This window comes from Camarhynchus parvulus, chromosome 28 (assembly GCF_901933205.1).
Source record: "Camarhynchus parvulus chromosome 28, STF_HiC, whole genome shotgun sequence".
Taxonomy (NCBI): domain Eukaryota; kingdom Metazoa; phylum Chordata; class Aves; order Passeriformes; family Thraupidae; genus Camarhynchus; species Camarhynchus parvulus.
The window spans coordinates 5,770,260-5,791,420 of record NC_044598.1 but is presented as its reverse complement, the minus strand read 5'-3'; the positions used below and the strand labels follow the sequence as shown (position 1 = coordinate 5,791,420).

Here is a 21,161-nt window from a genome sequence, read left to right as displayed (position 1 = left end):
TTGCAGTTTTCCTAAGTGAAACAGGAATCTTATCTCTTCAGTGTCTTGTTCAATTATGTGAAGCACCCAGACATTTCTGAATTAAATAGAAACAGAGATGTACCAGAAGAACCATTTAAAGACCATTTATGTCTGGTAAAAAGAAGTCCAAGAAGGTAAACATTACAGAGTACCATTTTGTAAGGTAATACAAGTGTAACTTATAGGCATTAGATACTGATAGTGCAACTGTTTGCTCTCAGAAGAATAGTGCATTGTGTCTGTAAGAATAAAAAAGTTATCGTTGAAAATAACACAATTCAAATGCTGAGAAACACAATATCTCAAGGAAAAAACCAAACTATAATTGGAGTATAAAGAGAGATGGGAAAAAATACATATAAGATTTCATTTTATATGAAAACCCTGCATGTTTTTTCTTAAGAATACACTAGAGTTAGTAAGTATATTTAAGTTAATGAATAACTACAATGTTAGAAATATCTCTATTAAAATCAGCAGTCTAAGTCATGACCAAATATCCTTCTACAACATCACTAATTCAATTAAGTATCTCAAACCAAATTCCTGAGTGTTTGTGATACAGTTTCTATTTTGCAAGAAACTAGACTGCTGGCATAAATAGTCCATTCTAAATTTTAGAAAATCTTCAGTAGTACAACAATTAAAGAACTTAAAATATTTAATTAATTTAAATTTTCTTCAAATAATTGTCTCACAGAAAATAGAAGCTTCTATGTGATGGATTCAGGAAAGTATGCTTAAGATACACCTGGATGGCCTATACGCTAAAATTTATTCAGAAAGAAGAAATTAAAAAGCAATGGATAACAAGTTAAGAAATAACAATCTGATAGAAATATCTAAAGTATGCTTTAACACAAGAAAATACATTAGAGATATAGAGGAAGGCTGAATTGTAGGGAATCAGATGGTATGCATTCACTGGACATCTGTTACGTGGGGTCAGAGACAGGGATGACACAAACTCTCAGAGATCCAGGCAACAACAGCAACGGTTTATTATGGAGGCCTGCTGATATAGGGGGTTTGAAACTTCCTGGTTTAAATAGCTGATTGGTTGGGATCTCTCTCTGCCCAGATCTCTGGCCAGTGGTGTGCTTGCACCTAAGCTTGGACAGGGTTGGCTGAGGATCGCCTGTATAGATTTAAATCCAACCTATCTGTGGACTTGTTACTGTGACAGACATCCATATGAATCCCCACAAACTCAAAGCCCCTCTATCCGTTTCTTACCTGTAACACGTTACTTTCAGCTTCCTCCCCAGTAATCACTTCTACCTTCGCTAATAAACACTTCCTTGCTGTTGCTTTAGTATAGGCTGCTGCAGATTCTGCCAGTGATTCTGAAATATTATTAGCTGAACAACATTTTGAGAGTCTGAGAATGATTATCATAAAATTTTGTAAGATATATAAAAGTCTCACACAAGTACACCAGAATTTTGAGACCCTTTGAAATGTATAGAAAACAGACTTTAATAGAACACATTAAAAATTATGGAAATTTAAAGCAGAAGTTAAAGCTTGCCTTTTAATACTTGTTTTACAAGCATAAGGAACAAAATAGATACAATCTCAAGAAGTTTTATCCCTACATGCAATAGTTCAAAACCTTTGCATGGACACTCGCTTATCTGTAGATGCTCCAGCAGTACTGATACTCTTGCTAGCCATACAGCTGTGCCTACACATGGACAGTGCATTTAATTTTCTACTTCCACTTGGGCTTGTAAGCAGTTTACTGAAGAAAACCCATGGTTCACAGAATTTCTGTAATATCTTGACAATTTGAAGTCATAAAATCCAGCAACCAGTTCTGAGTTCAAGCAACATGTGGGGCACCCACTCAATGCAATATACATTTGACTCTGAAATTCAGTCACTTGAAATGAAATAGAATTGTTAAAAAAAGTTTGCCACATTTCTCCTACGTTCTCTACCAAGTCCTACTACCAGTTCTGCTAATTCCCTCTAATTTTATTCCATTGAAGATACTCCCACAACCACAGATTGACAATGAAAAAGAAAGTGCAGCCTGCACATGTTTACTATTAGAGGATCTACAACATCCAGCAACTTCCACACCCAGCCTGTATCTTTGGTTACAGGAAAAATCTTATGTTTTTGAAAAGTAACAGGATATTGAAAAATACAGTAATTTAATAAAGGATTAACTACCATTCCTAATATAATATTTTGGTTTTCACCTTTTTCTGGCGTGGCCTCCTGAGAAGACGATTCAGACCCAGACTCTGTAGCAGCATTCTCCTTATTACTCTCTGTACTACCTTCATTTGATTTTGGTGGGCTCTATCACAGAAATAAGAGGAGGTAAACAGAAGGGAGAAAACATACACTAATTCTGCTAAACAGGCGATCAAGTACTGAGGGTAGCGCCAGTATTTATAAACCATATGGCAAAAAAAAGAATCTCATGGACAACATGCTTTCACAGTCAAAACTATCCTACTATCTTAGCCAAGGAACTGAATGGAGTGTGACCTAAAAACCAATTTGAATTATTTTCCCTGGAATTGATACCAAATTTCAACCTTTATTTTGAAGCTTTTTGACTTGCTTTGTTAACATAGTAAGTCAATTTCAGCTACAGCTACTCATGTCATAATTGACTGAACTCCTGCTTTGTAGTTAGACAGGTCTGAACACTCAGCATTAAACGTTTCCATTTTGTTGCAGCACAGGCATACAAACAACAGCAGGAAACAGTGAGGTACTAGAAGTGATTCCTTAGGTTGGTACATCATGAACAGCATGTCCAGAATCATACCCCAGTCCTGAGGCAGCTGCTTTACTGCTGGGCTTGAAATCCCATCTGGGGGGAGTCACATTACTGAACTGCTCTCAATTTTGAGGACAAACATAAAATACCCTCTAATACTTATACTCCAATAGCCATTTTAAAGCAACGAGCTGTGCCATAAAATGCTTGGGCACAAGAACCACATGCACTACAGAGAGGGCACTGACTCTCCTTACACTGAGAGTTTGAAAGGGAAATCCTGGAAAGTATTGCTGGGCAGACAATAGCTTATAATGAACTTCCTGTGCTGCACTCAAAGTAAGTTACCTTCAAAGGAAACGACTGAAAAAACCCCATACTCAAGTGAGAAGTATAATTAAAGGCTCTCAAAATTCCTGAGTGAGAATCTGTAACAAACTGCTGGCAAAATTACAACATATACATAGTGGATACTCACTAGGACTCGCTCACTCATGTTCTGTCCAAAAACAAACTTGTTGCTAGACGCATCTGCACTGTTCGTAGAGTTCTCTACACTGAAAAAAAACCAAGAAATAAGCCAGGTTTTACAAGATAGAAAATAATACCTTTTTTATTTTCTACTAATAAAATTTCTTAGAAAGTGAGTGATTGTCACTGTCTTTAAGAAAGTAGGCACTGGTTGACACAAACGAGCACATTCTAGTTTTACAGAACAAGAATTCTCTCAGAATGACAACAAATGATTTTTTCTCTGTCAAAATCTTCCCCTTCAGATAACTATTAACATACAAAGCAATGCTGAATGCTAAGTGAGGGCTTATTGTCTAATCATATAACATACTTTTTTTTAAACCATATTCTACATGTACAGACTTGAACTACTACATGTCTTTACGTCAATTCTCTCAGAAACTGAAAAACTGAAACAAAAGCACTTGCAAGATCATAACTGAAGCAAAGGTAGCAGGGATAAGTAGTAATGCCTTTTATCAGACTAGCTGCAATACCCCAGATTCTCCAAGAAGTTTCACAATCAAATATCAGCCTTTACTTCTTCCTTACAGAACAAACATCTTCCTCCCATTAGTATTTTTATTAACAGATTTTAAAACCTATTTAGGAAGGACAGGAGTTTTATTCTTTTACAAAGACAAAAGACTTAAAAAGTCATTGTTCCTGTCCCTTCCCATCAGGCATACCTTTGGAAGACACCAGCTTGCTCACAAAGTGAACATGCAAAAGCCGACCATTCCCAATCAAGCCTACGTGCATTTCACCAAGTTTGGAAAATGGGGACTCACATCTACATGATTCAAGTGAAACCAAACAAACCTTTAAACTGTACATGTAGAGTTGCTACTTCTGATTAAGGAGATTCCTAGAAAAAAGGAGATCCTCAGTGGAAGATAACTTTACCTCCTAAGGGAATTAAATACCACAGTACTGAGCTCCAAATGTTGACAGGGAACTCAGTGTGGCCTACCAATATCTACCATGCCACCTAGCATATTTACAATTTTTAAAGAATTTACAGTGTTACACAAAGGGAGGAGTTTCCTTTTACAAGTGGATTACCATAATGCTTTGCCACCTCATCAGAAAACCAGAGCCAACTGCCCTTAGAGACAATACTGTTTTCAAGACAAGTTCAAACCTAGGTTTCTTGTAACTGACTCACCAAGAATAAATCCTCCCAAAGCAAAGACTCAAATAAAATGACAGTAGGTGTCATATGAGTTGAAAAATATGAAAAAATATTCCAGTATTTGAAGGCCACATATTAGTAGTTATTGTCTGCCAAATCTGATTGAATAAGTCTGACTGTGTCTATTGGAAAGACACTGGTCTGGCATCAAGAGGGCAAAGGTGTTCTCTACTTCTCCAGTGCAACATCTGAAAAGTTCAGCATCAAAAGTTCATTGACTGCAAAACTGCCTACTGCCTCCTTCATGGTGAACAACAGGATCTTAAAAATGCCAAATATAAAGACAAAGAAAGCATGTATTTGTGCTTTTCCCACAATTATTTCCTTGCCTCAATCTGAATTTCAGCTTATGCCAGGAGCAGAGATGTTGCTCTGCTTCATCACTCTTGGTGGGATTTCCCCTCACATTTTTCCATGAATTCACAGCTCTGTATCTTCTGTTTTCTTATTCTTTACACTACTTAAATTTTTTAACCACTACTAAGCTAGCATCTTCACAGAGATACAGATTCCATGTATCATGAAATCATGCACCTTAGCCTCAAGTGAAGGCTGTCAGCTCAGAGGTCATTACTATATAAGACAGGATTAGCAGTTTTCTCCTGGCTGCTTCTCTTTACCTATACATCACGTTTCTTCTGATGTTACTTATGTTACTGCTATTCTTTAGAAGTTCTCTCAAAAACCTCCCACAGGTAGGCTCCTACTTATTCATACAGGCCACTCTGAAAAGGTTACTATCATGGAAAAATTTTAACTATTCTTTCTTTTATCTGTATCTTATATGAAACCTACTGAACAACACAAATACAGTGCAGATCTCTGTTTCTGATCATTCATGAGAAGAATGTCATGCTTTTTGGTTTTCTGAAGAGGTGTTGGTGAGGATGTGGTCAAATAAATAATATCAAATGCATCTCCCTTGAAGAGATGATTGAGGATTCCCCCAGACCTGAAGACTGCCATTTCATTCTTCAGAAGTCTAGGTTCCCACTGACCCAGTCTAAGCCCTGTATCCAATAAAGAGCAGAATCATACAGAATTTTCAATAAGGAAAATAAAGAGTAAGGAGAACTGTTACATAGGTTTCCCTGTAGTCTCACCTGGAACTGATGTACTGTAGAAAATAGTTTGTTGCAGAAGGTATATCTGATGTCAGAAGGCCAGAATTCTGCACATCAGTAGTTTCATTGCTTTCATCTCCTAGCTAGAAAAAGAACAAGTATATATCAATAATTTTAATTATGAAATTTTCAACTTACTCTACCTAAAGACAGAGTTTCATCCACAAATGTTTCTACAATAAAACAAGATATGTCCCAATATTACACTTTCTTTTATCATGCTGGGAAACCTGAGCAAACTCATTTTCAAGAGCAGGTACTAACAATCCAACTCAGTTATTCTACGCACAAGTTTAAGCCCAGGCTCAGCCTATTTTTCCATCTTTTCTGTGAAGTCTTGGTAGCATGGGAACAGCTTAGGACCACATTTCAACTTCATTCTAACCCAAAAAGTAAGAGAAAACACCACATTCTACTGAGCTTTAGCTGTTACTCATGATTGCAGTACATGCATTTTTTTTAAAAAAGCTTCTTACGCTACTTAACAGAATTCATTTATTAAATGTCCAGAAGACTAGTTTTATTAAACAGACAACTCAGCTGTGTTCATAGCTTTTAATTTTACATATATTCATAAACTCTTAAGTCAAGAGAACAAACATGTGTTTACCTTAACTCTATCTCGTAAATTTTGCCCAAAAACGAATGCTTGCTGTGCATTTAGTTCAGCCTTCTCAGAGCAGTCATCATCTGAAGAATTGTTGGACTCCTTTTTCTGACATTCTGCTGCCTAAAGAAATGGAAAAAGGTAGCCAAAGAAGTTGAGTTTCTTTAAATAAAAACACCTTATGATGAGGTGAGTCACACATTCATTTACAATGACAAGCCAATAACACTTTCAGATGTACAAGGGATGTTTTGCATTTAAATAATGCCTCTGTTGTTAAGTGTTTTTCTTAGCAAATCACAGAATAATTAAGGCTAAAAGGAATTTCTAACAATCACTTGGTACAAACTCTGTTCAAAGCAGCACCAACTTCAAAATTCTATTAAGCTGCCCAAGATCTCATATCAAGTTTCAAAAACAATCCACGTGACAGTTTTACATTTTGGTAGTCTGGTTCTGAATCATGATTTTAAAGGGTTAAGATTTTAGCTAAGGGTTAGAGCCAATTCATATTGAAGTTAGATACACCAACAACAGGTTAATAATTATTAGATGCTTAAGCTAAAGCTAATTGTTATATTACAAATAAGCTCACTTGTAGAAGGAAGTGGAGCAAGTGAACGATTATAGGAACATACTGAAACCAGTAGAACACTGCCCAGCACCTGGACTATATATCAATCCATCATGAAGCAGGGGGCTGTGGATCGTGCCAGAGGGTCACAGAGACCTGACAAGGACCTTCCTGGCTTCATCCCTGGGATCGCTGACCCAGTTCAAGACCACCAACCCAATTCAAGAGAAGAATTGAAGAACTAATAACCTCATTTTAATACAAAGCAGGAATGGGAGGTGCTGGGGTTAGGCATATGTATTATTTTGGGAAATAAATAGAAGGCAAAAATCCTTGTGTGATGTGGTCATGCATTTTGGGGATGACACCCCCCCCCCACCCCATGCCACCTGCCGGCGTAATAAACGGCCTACTTTCTAACTTTAAGTACTACTTTCTAACTTTAATTAGTTAGAGTCTTTGTCCGTGATTTTTGGTTTTAATGACTTCATTGGCAAGCCAGCCAGGAGGAGACTCTGCTCAGCTGTGAGACCACCTCGGGACATGGACCCCCTCAGGGCACCACCAGTATATTCCTGGAAGAGCAGGCTTCACTGCCTGAACTGTTCATCCAGCAGCAGACATTGACCCCTGACTACTAAAATTCCGGACAAAACAGTATGTTTAAAAATTGAAACAGTTTTAAGTAGTGACCTGTAAGGTATACGCGTGGTCAAGAAAGGCCGTTGGTAAGTCATGGGAGAGGACCCACACGCAATTTGTGCCTCTATAGTGTGCTTGCAAGCTGAAGCTGAAGTTGAAATCTGGTTGTCAGCAGAAAGAGTTGTTTCGTACCAAGCTCAGGCTTTTGTTGCTAACAGAATAGGATTTTTGCCATTTGTTTTGCCGTAGAGGGCTGAGTTTGCTACCAATTGGGGCTAGCAGTCATAAGGGCAAATCCTGGTCTAAGGTTGTTATGCTGTTGTGTGAATGTGTCCTGACTGTGAGAACAATTGTGAGAGCGTTTTTTGAGATGTGCTGCTAGCACACGACACAAGTGAGAGTTTGTACCCATGATTCCATTTTCAGGCAACTGAAATGGTCGGGGAAAAACAAGGCGAGTGGGGTGCATGACCCTTAATAAAATCCTCTCTCCGCTGTGACTGTGTGTGTGTGTCTGTGTTTAGGTTATGGGGAACAGAATTTACTATAACACCCCGTCTTAACACTAAAAGGGTTCAGATTCTGAGAAATTATAGGGACGGTGCTTTGCTGTTCAGGTGTTTATGTTTGTGGAATTTGAAATATAGAAGTTGAGTGCTTTAGTGTAGTGTGTTTGTGTATTGTTAGACTGCACAAAGTGTTTCCTGTGGGCATAGTACGATTGTGATGTTGTAATTGTGTTTGGAGCTGTGGTGCTTTTTGAGGCAACACTGCCATCCTGTGTCAAAAGTTGTAAGTGTCACACGTTGAGTGCAAAGCAGTAAAACTGGTTTGTTTAGAGCCTTTGGTAAGAGTTTACTTGTGGTTTTAGGTACAGGGATTGTCTTTGTAGATGCTGATTGCTAGAATCATAATAGGGGTAGTTTTGGTCTGAGAATCCAATCTGGCCAGACAGATAGGAGGATAGGAGGAACTCCTTTGCTTCAGTGGTTTGGACTTGACTCCTGGGAGTTTGTGAGTTCAGTAAACTGGCGGATAGACAGGGGAAATGAGAGAGTATATTTAGAAAGTTTATATCGGACATCTGCTGGGGGACTAGTGGCTTTGGATTGGGAGCAATCAGCTGTAGAGAATTTAGGGTTGAGAAGGAGCGGATGGAATAGCTTGCATTTGTGGGAATTTTCCTGCAGCTTTTGGTGCATCTAGAGGTTGGCATTGTGTGTGGGTGTTACAGCAGTGTAAGACTTGTGCAGGACGTTAGTATTGTTGTTCTGCTAACTGGTACAGAGAGTGTGCCCAGTGTCCACAGCTCCCTGATTGAGCTGATTTAGTCAAAGATTTTAAAGCTGGTGTGTGGAAAGTCACATTCAGTACCTGAGTGGTGGGCTATGTGACAAGAAGACTGGGAAAGGACTGTACGAATCTGTGAAGCCAGGTTCGGGTGGAAGTGAGACAAGAAGCAAAGGACGACATAATAAGGATTGGCATAGAGTGCCGGTTTTGTTAAGGAGAAGGGGAGTGATGGGAAGCAACCAGAGTAAAGAGATGCCCAAAAGTAGCCCTTTAGGGTGTATTTTGGCACACTGGAAGGAACTAGTAGGGTATGGGGGGATAGAAAATAAAAAGACCCTTGTGAAATTTACCACACAGTGGTGGTCACATTATAGGTTTGAAGAGGGGGTAGGGTGGCCCCCAACTGGAACTCTACATTATGAGACTTTGTTACAGCTTATGTTATTTTTGAGATGGGAACAGAAATGGGAAGAGGTGACGTATGCTGACATGTTTTTCTCCCTCCAGAACCACCCTGAGTGGCAGAAGGATTGTGGACTCAGGGCTCCCTCTGACTCCTTTGTATTAGCCCTGGAAAAGATAATGAGGCTAGTAGGGAGAGGCTGAAATGGTCCTGTAGGTGCATGCTCCATAAGCCAACACTGCACACACCCAGACAAGGTATACCCAGCTGACTCAGTGGAGCAAGAGTTGGGGGATCTGTTTGAACCACCCCCTAGAAGGCAAGGGGGGCGGAGAGGGGCAACAAACTTGGGAATAATCTCAACTCCAGCTCTTGCTCCACCCTCTAACATTTCTGTCCAAACTCCAGCTCATACTCTACGTCCTACTCCAATTAAAGCCGCCTACTACTTCAACCCCAGCTCCAGCTTTAAACAAAGCTATTTCTATTTCAACTACAGCTCCAGCTTTAAGCTCAGCTGAATCAACTCCAGCTTCTATTTCAAGTTCAACCCCAGCTTCTAACTCTATTCCCCACCTTGATTATTCCTAAATCTTTCCAACTACCCAGCAGCAACAGTGAACAAGAGGAGCACACTCCAAAGGATCCTATAGCATTTTGGACTCAGAAACAAACAAAGAAAATTATACAGGCACCCTTGAGGGAGGCAGTAAGCCCTGAAGGGAAGACAATATTAGTTAAAATCCCTATTTCTACAATGGATTTAGAGGTTTGGAAAAAGACTGCTAAACATTATTGGAGTGAACTGATAGGTGTTGCAAAGAAATTAAAGTTTTGTGATTAAACAGCATCGACCTGATTACTCAGATCTACAGCTGTTGTTGGATGCCCTAACGGAAACAAAAAATCAACTGGTTTTAAAGGTAGCTGAGGGTTTAGCAGAAGATGCTTGTAGAATTACACAGAGTAATATGAGAGATGTCTTTCATCTTCAGGATCCACATCGGAATGCTAATGATGTTAGTGATATGGAAAGACTAGAGGATTATAAGGAGTCCGTAGAAAGGGCAATTCCTAAAACAATAAACTGGTCAGCCCTATATACAATTAAGCAAGGTCCCTCCAAAACGCCTTCTGAATTTCTAGAACATTTGCAGGATGCAATGCGTCATTGTACAACCTTTGATCCTGAGTCTGAGGAAGGGATACAACATCTAGAAGGTTTATTAGACACAAACTTCAGAAGATACAGGGTCCGACAGCACGAGATTTAGTGACTTTGCTAAAAGAGGCATGGAGAATATTTAGTAACTGGGAAGAAAAGTGCAAAGAAGGGATGAAAAAATTATTAGCAGTAGTAAGGGAAGAAGAAAAAGGGAAATGTGGACAAGGGCCACTAAGGCAGGGACCACCTCGGCTAAGGAGAGATCAATGTGCATTCTGTAAGAGATTTGGACACTGGAAGAACTAGTGCCCAGAACAAAGAAAAGCCGATGAACGAAAAAGAGATCAAAAAGTGGGAAGCAGTGGTTGCCCATGTTAAAGACTGATGTGGACTGGAGGATCTTACCTAGGAGACCCTCTGGTTATAATGAAACTAGGGAACAAGGAAAAGGAAATGGAATTTCTGATGGACACAAGGGCAACATATTTGGTGTTAAATAAAGCTTTAATACTGATAACAGATGATTATGTCATGGTAAAGCGGGCAACTGGCCAATTTGAAAGAGCTTATTTTTTGTAGGCCATTGAAATTTAAATCTGGGAAACAAAGGGGAATTCACAAGTTCTTATACATGCCCAATGCTCCATCAGCACTTTTGGGTAGAGATTTATTGGAACAATTAGAAGCAAAAATAATATTCAAAAATGGAGATTACTTTGGAGGTTAAGGACCAACAATATATGGAATTGTTAAGCCTGATGTTAATAACCAATGAGGCTTAACTTGAAAGTGAAGATGAGATTCAGGAAAATACTGGATCAAGTATTTCCCGGGGTGTGGGCTTCTAACATACCAGGGAGAGCGAAGAATGCACCCCCAGTACAAATTAGGCTTAAGGAACGAAAACAACTAGTTAGGGTCAAGCAGTACTGTTTGAGAAAGGAAGACAGAAGAGATTAGCCCTGTAATCAAACACTTTTTACAGATAGAGCTATTAAAAGAGTGTCAGTCTGAGATCAATACTCCTATTTTACCTGTTAAAAAGCCTGATGGATCATACTGAATAGTACAAGATTTAAGAGCTGTTAATAAGATAACTGAGAATTTATACCCAGTAGTTGCCAATCCCCTACACTCTGCTAGCTCGTTTAACATCTGAACTAACATAGTTTACTGTTTTAGATTTGAAGGATGCTTTCTTTTGCCTTCCTTTCCATGAGGCCAGTCAGAAAATCTTTGCATTTGAATGGGAAAACCCCAAAACGGGATGCAAAACCCAGCTCATATGGTCAGTTCTGCCGCAAGGGTTCAAGAACTCCCCTATGATATTTAGAGAATAACTAGCAAAAGATCTGGAATCCCACGAAGCTTCATCAGAAGGACAGCTGTTACAGTATGTGGATGACCTCCTGGTAGCTACCAAAACTCAAGAGGCATGTGCGGAGTGGACACTAAGCCTCTTAAACTTTTTGGGCCTACAAGGATATCAAGTATTCCAGAAGAAAGCCCAGATGGTGAAGCAAACAGTTGTTTATTTGGGTCACAAGGTAAGTGCTGGACAAAGAACTTTAGGATGGGATCTCAAGGAAGCAGTATGCCAGACCCCAAAGCCCCAGACAGTAAAAGAACTGAGAACCTTTTTGGACTGGGTGGTGCAGGCTGTGGGTTTATAATTACAGACTGTTAGTCAAACCCCTATATGCTTTGATTACAGAAGGAAACAGAGATCTCCAATGGACAAAAGAAGCAACACGAGCCTTCAGCCAACTTAAGAAGGCCCTTATGTCAGCTCCAGCCCTGGGACTTTCAGGTGTTAGTAAACCATTCTTTTTGTTTTCTCATGAAAAGCAGGGAATTGCTTTGGGAATACTGGCACAAGATCTGGGCTTGTACTGCAGGGCAGTCACCTACCTCTCCAAGCAGCTGGATGAAGCAGCTGAAGGATGGCCAGGATGCCTCAGAGCAGTTGCAGCAGTGGTAGTGAACATCCAAGAAGCACACAAGTTCACCCTGGGCCAGAAGATGACTGTGCTAGTGTCCCACACAGTGTCTGCAGTGCTGGAAGTAAAGGGGGGACACTGGTTCTCCCCACAGAGATTCCTGAATACCAAGCCATAATGGTTGAACAAGATGATGTAGAAATTGTGGTAACTAACATTGTGAACCCAGCTTCTTTTCTCCATGCTAGTATGGGACAACCGGTGATCCATGACTGCCTGGAGAATATTGAAGCTACCTACTCCAGTCGCCCGGATCTGAAGGACACCACTCTCAAGGACACTGAGACCTGGTTCACTGATGGAAGCAGCTATGTCATCAGTGGAAAAAGGCATGCTGGGTATGTAGTTACCATAAGCCAAGAGGTAATAGAGTCTGGATCATTACCATCACCACCTCGGCACAGGGGGCTGAAATAATTGCCTTAACCCAGGCTTTAGAGCTGGCAAAAGGAAAGAAAATCAGTATTTACACAGACTCAAGGTATGCATTTGGGGTAGTCCATGCACATGGATCCATCTGGAAGGAAAAAGGACTGTTGATCTCACAAGGAAAAAGCATTAAACATGCACAAGAGATAATGAAACTGGCAGTCCAGCCACCTGAAAAGGTAGCTATCATGTACATCAAGGCACACCAAAAAGCGAGTTCTTTGAGGATGGAATTGGAGGAAGGAAATGAGCTGGCAGGCAGAAAGGCAAAAGAAGCAGCTAAAGGTGAGATAATTGTTGAGACAATTGAGGCAGCCTTAATCCCAGATGAACAAATTTCTGTTGAAGGTAAGCCAAAGAACAGTAAAAAAACAAAAAAGGCTTACCGAGAAAGAAAATGGAAGTTATAATCAAGAGGGGTGAGCTGTTACAGATGAAGGGAAAGGAAGGCTTGTGATACCCTCTTACATGCTATGGTCATTAGTGAAAGATGAACATGAGAAAACACACTGGAGATGTGTGTGTTGTATAGATGCCTTGTATAATTACTTGAAAGACAGAATCCTAGCCAGAAACTTGCAAAGTACAGCGATTCAGGTGACTTGTCAATGTAGCCTTTGCCTCCAAACTAATCCCAAAAACATTCCTAAACCAAAGCTTGGGCAAATTGGAAAAGGATATGGACCTGGGCAGCAATGGCAAATTGCTTTTTCAGAACTATCCAGGAAAGGGGGGAGGTACTAATACCTACTGGTGTTAACAGATATCTTTTCAGGGTGGCCAGAAGCTTTCCCTACAAGAACTGCCAAAATGTGGGAGGTAACCAAAGCAATGTTACAAGAAATAATACTGCATTTTGGAGTCCCAGCCGCGATGTCTTCAGACGGAGGGTCACATTTTATTTCAAAAATTGTGCAGCAAACCAGCCACCACTTAGGCATAGACTGGGAACTTCATACTCCATATCATCCTCAGTCAAGCGGTCCAGTGGAGAAAATGAATCACTTGATTAAGCAGCAAATAGTAAGACTAGGACAAGAGGCGAAATTACCTTGGCCTCAGGCTCTTCCATTAGCACTATTATGAATCTGGACCAAACCAAGCGCAAAGGAAAAATTGAGTCCCTTTGAAATACTGTATGGAAGGCCATATAGAATTCAAGAAGGGACAACACCCACTCAAGTAGAGGAAGAAAGCCTACACAAATATGTGGTGGGCCTGAACAAACAACTTCGAGAAATTGAGAAACATGCGGCTGAGGCTCAAAGTAGAGAATTAGATGGACCAGTACATGATGTACAGCCCGGGGATTATGTATATGTTAAGTCTTTTGCAGAGAAGACTCTGGAACCGCAGTGGGAAGGACCATCCCAAGTGCTCCTCACCACCTTTACTGCAATCAAGATTAAGGGACAAAGCACCTGGATCCATCATTTCCGAGTGAGGAAGACTTCCGAGGGATTCTGGAAAGTTATACCAGGTGACAATGAACTGAAATTAAAACTTTCTCAGGAAAATAAATAGGGTGTGGGTGAAATGACAAGCATAGTTTAAGAATGAAAGTTTGTAGTTATAACGGATAATCAAGTAGGTGTAGCCTGGAGAGTTGTGGCATTTGTGATTATCACTATAACCACGGCTAATGCAGTACCGCTTGCATATAATGTGACTGGTAAATATAAGTGCCAAGGGAAAGCCTATGACTCTGACTCCTGTAAGTCTGTATCAGATGCTAAAAGTTACAAATGCAATGGTATGGGAAAGGAAAGATATTTGGGGATGTGAATATGCATTTGTCCAGGATGGGTTTCATAAATTTCATCAACAACCCATGAAACTTATTCAAGTTGGTCCTAAATGCTGTGGTAGATGCTTAACCAATTGTCCAGAGTTTAGACTCAAAATAGAAGGTTGTACAATCAAGGATTCTAAGACTGATTAGAGTATAACTCAATTTTGTACTGCTTCCTGAATGGACAGGGTTAATAACTCAACCAGTAGCAACACTGAAAGAAACCGTGACTACTCAAATCACCCCAGAACACATGGCTCCCATAATGACCAAAATGGGACTGTATGTTGTTAAGAAGACCAGAATTCAAAAATTGCTAATTAATCCAAAGTGGTCATTAAAACAGGTAGAGATGGCAATGCAAGCGAATGCCTCTGCCATTTGTGCTCCATTTTTAAGGACCTCCTTTATGGACTGGACCACCCGGCTGCAGAAGTGTATGCCTTATATGTCCAGACAGAAGAAACACCTTACTGGATTATTGGGAATGGGACTTGGAGTTCTAAATACAATGGATTCAGAAGTATTAATGAACAAATTGACAGCACTTGGTGGTGATGTGGTTAAATTGCAACAACCCTTACAATCTTCCTTGTTTGGCATTAGGTACCAGACAGTTGAAATTGTCCAAAATATTACCAGAATAGGAAAATATGGAAGAGTGAGATCATCAATTGATAACTGATACTTTAGGCACAGCTAGTGGGAACATTTCTTTGGTTTTTGGGTGTACACAGGCACAACTAAGGATGCAATCAGTGGCAGCCTCAATCATGAGGTGCGGGCAAAATGGCATATTCCCTGCTGGAATTTGTAAAGTTGTTTGGGATAATGCCTCGGATTTAGAAAAAGAGCTTCAACCTGGGTGGGTTTTAGTTAATTATATTTATGATCCCATGACGAGTATGGTAACAGCTTTTGTTTTAACCATATACGATGCATCAGTGAGCTTGATACATCCAGTTGTTCCTTTAGGGCTAAATCATGAGGGGACCATACTATATCCTTTTGAACACAGAATGTGGGCATTAAAGGTTGAAGGAATGTAGCGAACTATTAACTTCGAACCCTGCTCAATGAGAGAACAATTGGGTTTCATATGTAGGTGAAGGCAATGTAAGTGATGGTAAAGATACCTGCTTAGATAGAGAGCACAGTATCTGTCACTTTGAAATGCGTCCCATTTACCAGACAACCTTGCTTGTGCATACAGGACAAGGTTGTGTCTGCCTCAGAATAGCATGCTCTACTGTAACGGTGGATGAAATCACTATGAATGAAACTCAATTTATCTTGTGCATTTGTAACTTTGTCAAAATTGAGGGATGTGATTTTTCCTATCAGGCACCTGTCATATCATACCAACATATAAAGGCCAATTTGATTACTATGCAAGAAATACCACCCATGCCTACAGGGATGTATTTAGCTTTGGTTACCCAAATGTTGAAGCATCATGAACTAAAGAGAATTCTTAAAGAAATTAAAGATGAAGGAAGGAAAACTTTGATTACAATACACCATGACACAGACACTATACGGAGAGTATTTAAAAGATTGTAAGAAGGTCCATCCCATCATTGGTGGGATGTGCTTTTTGGGTGGTCTCCAACGGCAACTGCTTGCTCAATACCTTGGTTCATCCAATTATTGTTTTACTTATCTTAGTATAAATTTGATTTTGTCTATTAGAGTACTTGTTTGGAATTGGAGATAGTTGTGATGATGAGCAGCTTTAACTTCAATATCGAGAGCACAGGGTACAGTTCTAACAGACCCCTACTGTGCAGCTTTGCTAGATGAAGAAGAATCTGTATATCAGTAAAAGAATTTACTAACTTTGAAGGAGTGGGCAATGAATTATTATTTTAAAGGTTAAGATTTTAGCTAAGGGTTAGAGCCAATTCATATTGAAGTTAGATACACCAACAACAGGTTAATAATTATTAGATGCTTAAGCTAAAGCTAATTGTTATATTACAAATAAGCTCACTTGTAGAAGGAAGTGGAGCAAGTGAACCATTACAGAAACATACTGAAACTAGTAGAACAATGCCCAGCACCTGGACTCTATGTCAATCCATCATGAAGCAGGGGGCTGTGAATCGTGCCAGAGGGTCACAGAGACCTGACAAAGACCATCCTGACTTCATCCCTGGGACTGCTGACCCAGTTCAAGACCACCAACCCAATTCAAGAGAAGAATTGAAGAACTAATAACCTCATTTTAATACAAAGCAGGAATGGGAGGTGCTGGGGTTAGGCATATGTATTATTTTGGGAAATAAATAGAAGGCAAAAATCCTTGTGTGATGTGGTCATGCATTTCAGGGACGACCCCCCGTGCCACCCACCGGCATAATAAACAGACTACTTTCTAACTTTAATTAGTTAGAGAGTCTTTGTCTGCGATTTTTGGTTTTAACGATTAAGTTCAATGTTCAACTACACTAAGTACGACAGTTACGTCCTAAAACCCATCTGGAATCCCCTTCACACCACACCTGCAGCTTCTCACTGGTTTGATAGACATTTCCTTATTTTATTGTCATCTTGCCAGCACCTATCACTTGAGAGCTAAGAGCTCTCTTCAATTCCACTGTCCTAGTCCAAGCAGAACATACTCAGCCTTTTCATTCTCTCATCACTCTTCTTGCGCTCCAGCCACTAGTCACCTGTGTGATTTTTAAGTGTTTTTCATGTAGTGTCAAGCCCAAAACTATATATATGGTATTCCTGATGCCATCTGCCAGTGGCACAAAAAGAGAAATATCACTTCCTAAGCCTAATGCATGCAGTTTTAGTAAAGCAGCCCATAAGTCCTCTTAATCAAAAAAAGGATACACTACTTATTCATGTTCAATCTATCGTTCATCACTGCTGCACAGCACCTGAAGGTTCTTGAGCTTTTTGTTCTCCTAAGGACTTTCTACTCTGCACCCCTGCCACCTGCTTTCCACAAGTGGCTTTGTGACTTCTCCCTGCACGCACCATGGTGGCACATTTCCTGATTATTCCCATACTATAATTCTTGTTCCACTATACTCAGTCTTGCACTTACAAAACCCTAAATTAGTGTTGGAAAACAATTGCAACCTGCATGGGAATCACTCCCTCCTGCTTCTGTCCTAACTTCCTACTCCATAGCTTTTAACACTGATGGGAAGACCCAACATTATGCACGCACAAAGCCTCAGAAGTGACCCGCATACAGCAGTTGCCTCTCAGCAAGGCACAATTCTATCACCATCAACAGCACCATAAGGAGAAAAAAACCCAAAAGCACAGGAAGTCTGAGCATATTATGAAGAAAACTATGTAGTTACTATGGGAACTTAGTTATTAGGGAGTATCACCTGCTCCACTGGAGAGGACACTCAGGGGGAAGATGCCTGTCTAGGGAACTCATTACTAGTCTTTATGGCTAGCCAATGTTAAGTTTTTCTTTTTCTTTCCCTTTTTAATCTCCCTTCTTCCAAAATAAAATAACTGTCACCCTTAGAAGCAATACTATCGGCTATAGATCTGCTAATAAATTCTGTATGTGAGAACTTGTCTCAACATTTTTCATGCAGTATCGGGATCTCCAAGACTTGTCTGCACAGTTGCTTTCTAGACAGTCCCTCTTCAGTCCCTGTGACACATGGGTTCTTTCACCTCAGATACAGAACTTTGCATTTGCTAACCATCAGCTAGTTTTTCTCAGCTTGTTTTTCCAACCTGCTGAGATCCTGCTGAAGAGCCCCTGCCTTCCAACATACTGACCATTTCCCCTTCCCACGGTATACTAGTATCCACAAACATAACAAGATTTATTCCACCTTGCCAGGTTGTTTGTGTATATGTTGAACAGTTCTAAGGAATGCCTCTAGTGATTTACACTTGTCAGACTTCCAATCACTGGCTGCTACCCTCAAAGCTCACTGCTTCAGCCAATTTATCACCCACTTTTAAATTCCACCCAACCAGTACAGCTCTCTCTATTTTGGCTATGACAATGATACTTCAGACCATACAAAGATTTTGCCTAAAGTCAAAATCAACAAGTAGGGCTCTCTGCAAAGCAAATAATTTCAGAGGATAAAAACTCATCAGGTTGGTCTCTGTTTTATCTATGCTGGCTGTTCTCAATCCCTTTAAGGTGCCTCATATCCTAAGACACCTTCACCACAAAGGGAGAGGAAGGAGCTGAGCCATTTCTACTTTCCTGGAACCTTTTTCTTGCCATTTGTGGAAATGTGTGCCATGCTTTCTTCCTTCCCAGTAACTGGGACCCACCACAGTACCATAACTCTCTGAGGACAGCTAGTGGTCTCACACAAACACCCCTCAGCCCCCTGTCCTGAGTTCATTTTCTTCCCAGTATAACACTGTATTTTGGATCCAGGACGAGAATAATCTTGATCACACACTGGTATTTTGGTTGTGGCTCAGTTGTGCTCACCCCAAGTCAAGGACTTCTCTGTGTGTCATGCTCTGCCAGCAAGGAGTTGCACAAGAAGCTGGGGGTGGGGTGACACAGCCAGGACAGCTGACCCAAACTGGCCAGAGAGATATTCCACACCATAAAACATCCTGCCCAGTGTGTAAACTGGAGGAGCTGCTGGTGGGGGGCTGATGGCTGCTGGGAGACAAGCTGGGCACAGATCAGAAGGTGTTGAGCACGTACACTGGGAATCACTTCTTTTCTTTGTGTTTTATCTGTCTCTCTTCCCCTTTCATTACAATTATTATACTTAACTCTGTTTCAACACTTAAATAACTGTTCTTATCTCAATCCACTAGCTTTACATTTTTCCTGATTCTTCTCCCCATCCCAGTTGAGTAGAGGGAGTGAACAAGTGGCTCCATGGTACTTGTGGTGGTACTTGGCTGCCAGCTGGGGTTAAACCATGACTCCTCCCTCTGCACCCATGGATACATCCTGTCTGGTCCTATGGACCTGTGTATGTCAAATTGTCTAAAACAGTCCTTAATCAAATTTAGTGTAGTAATTTGCTCCCTCAAGTCTCCCCTAAAAAGAGGATTTGGTAGACCTGACAGCACACCTCTTCAGTAGAAAACAAGACAAAGGCATTGAGTACCTCAGATTTTTTTTCTTTTTTTTTCACCACTAGGTTCCCTTTAACATTTTGCAGAAGGCCTACTATTTTCCTTCATTTTACCTTTGCTGCCAGTACCAGTGGAAGCCTTGCTTGCAGCTTTTCATTCCCTGTAATTCCCAACTCCAGCCAAATTTAGGCTTTCCCAGTTCTCCTACACATCCAGGCAATCCTTCTGTATGCTTCTCAGGTGTCTCGACTGCTTTCACGAGATACATGCACATTCTCTTTCTGGATTTAAGGAGCTCCCAAGCCCACACATGCTGGCCTCCTCCCAAACTTGCACAGTTTCAAGTGCTTTGGGATAAGTTATTCATTCTTTAAGATGTTTGTCTATGCAGGTAATGAGCTCTCATGAGCTCTGCTGTCCTTCAGAATCCTACCAACCAGCTCAATAAACAACCTGAAGCCTGGTGAAGGTTCACTTTGATCTCCCTCTTGTTGGCTTTCCCTCTGATCTTAATCTATAAAACCTTGACCAATTCAGTGCCTTCCCAAAACAAAGCCTCTGCATTCACACAGTTTCTTTTAGCGTAGCAGAACCCATCCTTGTCTGTCTTTCCAGCTTTATTTCCTAAAATATTTATGTCTGTCACCTTGAGTCTCCTTCTCCAATTTACCTTGTCTTCAGAGTCTGAACTTTTCAATGTTGCATCATTTGGTGATTCTGATGTGGCTGCAGAATCTGGAGGGATATTTACACCATTGGTGCCACTGCTGAGAGCTGTAACACAGAAACAAAAAAAAAATACATGAACTCTCTAGATATTTAGACTGTCATAAAATTGTTCTTACGCAAATAGCATGTAGTTTTCTTGTTTAAGTCCATTAAACGTTGTAATGTAAACTAAAAATTTCCCATAGTATTTTGCAAGAGACATGAGGACCACAATTCAGCAATTCTTAGCAGAATCAAAATTCCAAATGCAGAAAACCAAGTCAGCAAATTAATCTATACAAATGTTGTAAAGACTTCAATATGTACAACTTCAAGCAAGCATCCTTCTCCAATCTAATACTGTTCACAGCCAGCAGGGTTTGTCTTCAGATTGATCTACCTGCTCACATACTGAACTCTCACTGAAAATTTTACCCCAATACTAAGTCCTCTGTAGAGTCCAATCTGTGTCAGGAGGCATGTCAAGAAATCAAGCTAGAAATATTAGGTTCTATGCCAGATTCTGCATTAACTGAAGTTACTCTTGTTTCTGTTCAACTAAACTTACACATAACAAATGGCATGGGGCTGGGGAAACATGGGGTTTAGGATATAGGGACTTTAAACAGCTTTTCGCATTAACTTCCACACTTTTATCAAGTCGATTTCCATCAGCTACATGAAATTCCATAATTCTGCAATACAATAAACATTATATGAATGACCAAACTTAAAAATTAAAATTCTATGTTTAGAATTAAATTTGTACTTCAAAGCCCCAACAGCAAAATGGTCCCCAAGCCCAGAGGCACCTCTCACTGATTTAGGTACTTTACTGTTGATCAATTACCAGTAACGGCTTATTACACTGTGGTCAATGCTGTCATTTGAGATTGATTG

The 21,161-nt window shown here is 40.2% G+C and overlaps 1 protein-coding gene across 2 annotated transcripts in view; it reads right to left on the bottom strand.

The window, feature by feature from the left end:
• The window catches only part of RANBP3 (RAN binding protein 3), a 59,470-nt gene that overhangs the window by 6,956 nt on the left and 31,353 nt on the right, over positions 1–21,161 (bottom strand). For both annotated transcript variants that reach the window (XM_030966551.1, XM_030966552.1), the window contains 6 exons: positions 20,224–20,327; positions 6,207–6,326; positions 5,576–5,679; positions 3,243–3,321; positions 2,232–2,334; positions 1,258–1,382 (listed from right to left, as the gene is read on the bottom strand). In XM_030966551.1, coding sequence (XP_030822411.1) covers positions 1,258–1,382; positions 2,232–2,334; positions 3,243–3,321; positions 5,576–5,679; positions 6,207–6,326; positions 20,224–20,327 — 635 coding nt within the window. The remainder of the gene's footprint in view (positions 1–1,257; positions 1,383–2,231; positions 2,335–3,242; positions 3,322–5,575; positions 5,680–6,206; positions 6,327–20,223; positions 20,328–21,161) is intronic.